The sequence below is a fragment of the Larimichthys crocea genome, chromosome XII (genome assembly GCF_000972845.2).
Source record: "Larimichthys crocea isolate SSNF chromosome XII, L_crocea_2.0, whole genome shotgun sequence".
NCBI classification, from domain to species: domain Eukaryota; kingdom Metazoa; phylum Chordata; class Actinopteri; family Sciaenidae; genus Larimichthys; species Larimichthys crocea.
Genome location: NC_040022.1, coordinates 8,082,266 through 8,088,282, shown reverse-complemented (window position 1 = coordinate 8,088,282; position 6,017 = coordinate 8,082,266). Strand labels below are relative to the sequence as shown.

Genomic DNA, 6,017 nt, shown 5'->3' with positions numbered 1-6,017 from the left:
TGTAAGGTTAATGAAACTGACGTAAACATTTCATCTCCTTGACCACTCAGCAGTCACAAGAAAAACTGCAAGCGTCACTTCATCTGGGGAAGTCAAGCAATCCCTGCAAAGGTCACTGTTGAACACGAAACACTAGATGGTGCCCTAGTTGCTTGAAAGCAGTAAATCATACAAGGTGAATCAGCAGGAGAGTATCTTTCTACTAAAAATCATTTTTAACTGAAGCAAAGTCATTTGATGAAGATATAGCAAGGAAATGAAACTTGTTTTATTCTTTTAAGAGAAGGAAGTCACTCACATAGTGAGACTAGATCCAAGCATAAATCCAGGAGGAAGTGTATAACAATTTACAAAGTAATTGTGGTGTCCATTGTTTTCCTCGCGTATTACATCTGCTACACATAAACCGATATTCTCCAGGGGGTATTCTTAACGACAGCATTATGAGTATATCCACAGTAGTATTTCTCTATGAACCATGTTTAACAAGGCAGAGTTGACGCTGACAACATTACTGACAGATTAAAGAGCAAAACATTTTAACACTGGAGGGAAAAGCAAGTTGAGTATGAACATAAGCATTTTTTAAAAAGCCATTTGGGTACAGTCACATGTGATTTATAGTTTCAGAGTGGTTTTAATTTCTAAAAAAAAAAAAAAAAGATGATGGATGTGTGGCAGTAATCTGAAGGGAGCAGTAAACCTATCAAAGTTCAGCGCTCTTGGAGCTTCAAGTGGAATACTGTATGTAATAAAGGTCTTCTTCAACCTCGTCTTTTGCAGTTGCCCAAAATGATTTCACCAATGAATCATGGCACAATTTATTAAAAAAATGACTTCGATCTGATGTTAAAAATTCAGTTCTGCCACTTTTCATATCATGAGGGATGATGCGCTGCAGAAACGTCCACGACTGATCAAAACCTGCCACTGTGGACGGATGGTGGTCAGCCCAGGTATCTGATTACCAGGAACATGAAGACACAGGTCAACAGCATGCCTCCGATCATGATGAACTTGTCTTGGGTGGCTCGTCTTTCTATCAGTCTCATCACTGTGTTCGACAGCCCTAACATGTTGGCCACGTCCAGCATCTTCTTATGGGTCACCTGTGTAGAGCCGAAACAGAGTCACACTCATGTAAACAGATTAGACATGCTTACACTAAATATTTTGGGAAATTCAGGCATTAGATGACAACATTGTAATTATCCACGCTTATTCATCTGATTTTTGTGAGACGTTGAGTGTCCACACCCTCCTTGACGCGCCACTCCATCAGAAGTCTCTCATGGCTAGACAACCGGGCTACAAGTGTCGATCAACAGACACACCCTGATAAGAGGAGGCCTGAAGCAAAACCAGGAAGACAATCTCCTCCCTGGAAATACAGACTCACCCTCTAACTAAAAGGATATCCACACTAACAATGAGACTATTGTGATCAATGTGGACACCAGAAACTGGGTCAGGGAACATAACTTTAAATCTGTTATCTACAGGTTCCTTTAACAAGAAAAAAACAAAACAGAAAAAGTGACAGTGCTCTGCTACAGACACGTTTTTTCTTTCTAGTTCTTGTATTAAATCATGGGAACCTTCAGCACAGATCTTTGATCTCTTAGACCGTTGAGGGTGTTGCTGCCACTGTCGATGATCTCATCCAGGTTTCTGTTTGCGTTGTGCAAGTTGGAGTTTAACTGTAGGGTCTCGTCTATGGGGATGGAGGTATCTGCATCCTATTGAACAAGAACAGACTTTTAGTTTGAATTCCACATTATTCAGCTTTGAGACATTTTCAATGTTACACCGAGGGCTGCTTGCGTGTCAACCAGAGCAAACTCAAAGTTCACTGAACGCTATCACGATTTTACCAATCAACCAGGACTTGGACCTTTAAATGTTGCATTCAATGATAAAGTGATTGCCAAGCACACTAAGCCAAATCGGAGCTCTGACTCACGTTGGTCGTGAATGTACGGCTCAGGAGTTCCTCCCTCTCTCTCTCCTGGGCCTCTCTGGTATAGCGGCGGTGCTGGAAATGTTGCAACGCGGTCCGAAGGTGTTGAACGTCATACTTGAGCTGGTCCACTCGCCTGAGGGAAAGCAAAGAATTAGTAAATGGATTCGAGTCTGTTACAAAGCGGACAAAACCTCTCTAGACAACTCTGTTTTAACACTACCCGCTCACCTCCTTTATTTATACGCCACTGAACCATTGCACCTTATCGTATATGTAGCTCTAACTACTCAAGGATTGTTCTGGTTGAGAATATTTGTTTTCTCTCTCAGGTCTCATGCAGTTGGAATGAACAGAGTCTCTCACAGTCTCCCCCTCTCCCGAGCTTCACTGAGGCTCAGCTAGAGCTCTACTAAGATCAGAGGGGTGCTGTGGGATGGGGTGTGCTGTGTCCCCTAAGGCCTGTTTACCCAGCTCAGAAATGAATCTTTGCCCAATGCTGCAGGAATGCTGGAGATGACGGGGCTTCTGAGGAAATGTTTTCATAGAGCCACGTCGCCACAGGGCAGGACAGGGCTGCCTGTCTCATCTTCTACACCCTCACCGTGCCTTTATGAGATATGTAATGGTCTGGGGCTTTAGGGTCACCATCAATTGACTGAATCCAAACTCACAATTTGGCGTTCTGGCGGCGGTTTGGTGGTTCCTTGCTGGCCAGGATCTCGAGTCGTTCTAAATGGTTGAAGATCTGGTCGGTTCTAGCCTGCAGCTCATTCTCTAACACTTCGTGGGGAGAAAAAAAAGAGAGATTACAAACAAAATATGCTTCTTTTGGTAGAAGAAGAATAACACAGTTCCCTTTTTTTGTGGATCTTTTCCAAATGATCAGGTAAAACAATAAGTCATGTTCCTCAGCATGTGGGTGTCTTGTTTGTTCCACTGTGACTGGTACACTCTCTCTCTCATTAATAGCTATATGCTCCCCTGGGTTAAAACACAAAGTTGATGTCATAATTTAGGAGGAGGAGGAGGAGGGTGGTCGTCGTCTACTGTTCGGCTCCCAGCATTATCTCGAAAGAAGTCCTCCCAGCTTCTGTCACTGCACCCACCCAACTTCTTCCTGTCCTGGCACCAACTGATTGGGCAGGCACCGACCACAGAAAACAATCAAACAGGGAGACACCAGCCCCCCCTACCCACATCCACCCCCACCCCTCCTGTCATTATATCAGAGCGCCATACAAGGAGTCTGTAACGAATGGGAATCAAAAGGAGCTGGGATCATCACAACATATATATATATATATATATATATATCTATATATATACTCATTACTTACAGTGCACTGACTGACGATCCGTCTTCTCCAGATTACCCATGAGAGACTGCACCTCGTGGATTTGTCTGATCCAGAACAAACACAAATCACGTTACTCGATAGGAACCGAACACACATTGCCATAAAATACAATGATTAAACATCATTCATAAAACATCTGTGTGGAGATCTGGACGCTTGCAGTGAAGTTCACTGGTGATAATTAGCTGGTGCAGTCACACACACACACACTCACTTGTTCGTCTGGTGGTAAAGCGTCTCCATCTTCCTCCCCCGTGTGTTTTTCTTGCTTCGCCTCTGTCGCTCTCGGTTTGTGTGTTTTTTTTTTAAATCACGTCTTTTTTATCCTGACAGGTGAGAGAAGCTAAGCTAAGCTAGCCAGCTAACGGTACACGTCATCAGCCGACTGTTTGTGTACGGAAGTGGGGAAGCGGAAGCGCAGAGAGAGATGGGGTGAAAAAAAAAGGAAGAGGGCTCACTCCGCCTCGATGTTTCGACATTTGAAGATGCAACATCAAAACAGTAGTTTAGCTCTGCTTTTCGGTGACTGCCATTCATTTTTGACATTTCTGTGAGGTGAAGATAGCCATGAGTTTCATTACTACAGTTAGCGCCTTAGTTTGGTGACACGGTGTATGAAATATGAGCTATGTAAATCCATTGACGATCTTTGGCTCGCACAAGCGCTGGAGAAACACCACCTAGCGTCACAGACTGGTATGACACTTCATACAAATTGAGTTTATTATTAGAGTTATAAATGCTGTGATACACATGAAACAGGACACCAAATGTTTGCCCTGAATGTCATGGCAGACACACCTCATAACGTTTCAGCCCTGGTTTATTCAATTGTTGTTTAAACACAGCCTGCAGGCTTTATCTTCCATTATATTTGATATTCTCTTAAATGTAATAGCTGACAGATGTGATAGCAGACATCCTTTCCCCCCTCTAACCCAGGACAGATAGCGTAATCTGTTGACATGTAAGACATGTGACAGGAAAGACTCATGTGAAACATGTCCCGGGGCGAGCTTTTGTCAGCTCATCCTGATTCAGTCTAATTAGTCTATCCTCTTTTTTTTCCACAGATAGGTCTCACAATATTCCTGTCTGTCCGTCCAGAGGCTTCCTTCTCGCCTGCAGTCAGAGACACCAACAAACTAATGATATCTAACTTTTCATAGTGAGGTGAGATTACAAGTCACCGTATGGAGAGGAAGGAGACGGGTTGTTTGTGAAGTTTCCTTTGTCATGGAGGACTGTGTGAAAGTGGCACGATTGGATTTCCCAGAACAAGCTGTGAACGTTTCACAATAGTTCCTTGGTGATTTAGTGGGAGGAAAATCATCCCCGGGGCGATGCCTGGCACCCTAACAAAACCACATCTCAATCACCTTGCTCCAACCCTCCATCACTTTGCTGTCTGCTAAACTGGGAGAAGACCAGGAGCAAGAAAGGCGAATTCATGCGTTGTTTGACCTTATTTGTGCAGTCAACTGTTACAGGCTCCCGTTTGCCAGTGATAGCTGTGTTCGTTTACCTCATTCAGCACAGCAATCAGAAATCGGCCCAGACAGTTTCCCGTGGCTGCCTGATGGTACTTGAGTTGATGGTTGTATCTTCAGGCTAGACACTTCTCAACAGAGGTCCTTTTCACCCACCCCCACATGTCAGACGCCTTGAGATCTGTTCATGCCACTTCTTGCTCTCGCTGTTCACCGTTTTCGGTTGTCATAACACATCCCCAGGGCAGTGGTTGGATGTGCACAGCTTTAACCTATTGCTCAGAATAGACAAGAAGTGTAGAGAGAGAGAGAGAAAGAGATAAATAAGCCCCCCCCACCCTCCCTCAAACCATTTCTAAACAGTACATGAAGCGCGTTTACCTCTCCGTCTGTCTCTCAAGGTCATGGGGTTCTCTCTGTCTGTCCTTTATCTTTCAGCCCTGAGGAAAGGATGAGATGAGCTTACTGGTTTTCCTCCACACCTGAGCACCACGGGCACAAACTGGAATCCAGACTCCAGGTGTGGATCACGATCATGCTACTCAGACTGACCTATGGACCACATGTGGTTTGTGATGTACAAATGTCACTACCATAGTTTAATACACATTCGCGGTGCAAAGTTAGGGGCTTCGCCCTGTTTTTGGTGCAGATCCAGAACTTTATGTTTACATTTAACGACTAATAATAATGTTGTTTCATTTATATTTTATAAACATCTTTACTATAAAATATTGATCTGAAAATTAACTAGTAAGTCAAGCTGTCAAATAAACATATTACTGTTATTAAATGTATTACTCAAGTCAAGTGCAACTAGTTTGGAACCTTGTAGCTTAATGTGGATTTGAATGGATCCAGATGCAGTAACATCTATTTTTCTCTCAGACATTAAAAGTATTATGCTGCCTTGGTGGCAGAGGGAGATTTATGAGAGCACAGAATCTAAAGGAAATATATAGATATATGCATGTGTGGCCACCTCAGTGGATCATCAAAGAATGCTATTTCATGGTGCCAGGCTTTGCTCCTTTGGGCGCTACAGCTGGAACCAAACAAAATCTAGCACTGGATCAGACTCCTAGTCCTGGTTAGACAACACGGCAGCAGAATTATTGTTAGGTAGATGAATAAAGCACTCAGTGTACTCTGTGGCTACCCCCTCAATAATAATGTTTTGTTCATCAAGAGAAAATGATATGTTAC

At 43.4% G+C, this 6,017-nt stretch overlaps 1 protein-coding gene across 1 annotated transcript; it reads right to left on the bottom strand.

Annotated features, from left to right (window-relative positions):
* Positions 1-233: 233 nt before the first annotated feature.
* On the bottom strand, positions 234-3,736 carry gosr2 (golgi SNAP receptor complex member 2). The gene is made up of 6 exons (XM_027285031.1): positions 3,536-3,736; positions 3,301-3,365; positions 2,635-2,743; positions 1,964-2,096; positions 1,599-1,739; positions 234-1,109 (listed from the first exon to the last, which is right to left on the bottom strand). The coding sequence occupies exons 1-6, from the start codon at positions 3,562-3,564 to the stop codon at positions 948-950; spliced, it is 639 nt and encodes a 212-aa protein (XP_027140832.1). The 5' UTR covers positions 3,565-3,736; the 3' UTR covers positions 234-947.
* Positions 3,737-6,017: the final 2,281 nt, after the last annotated feature.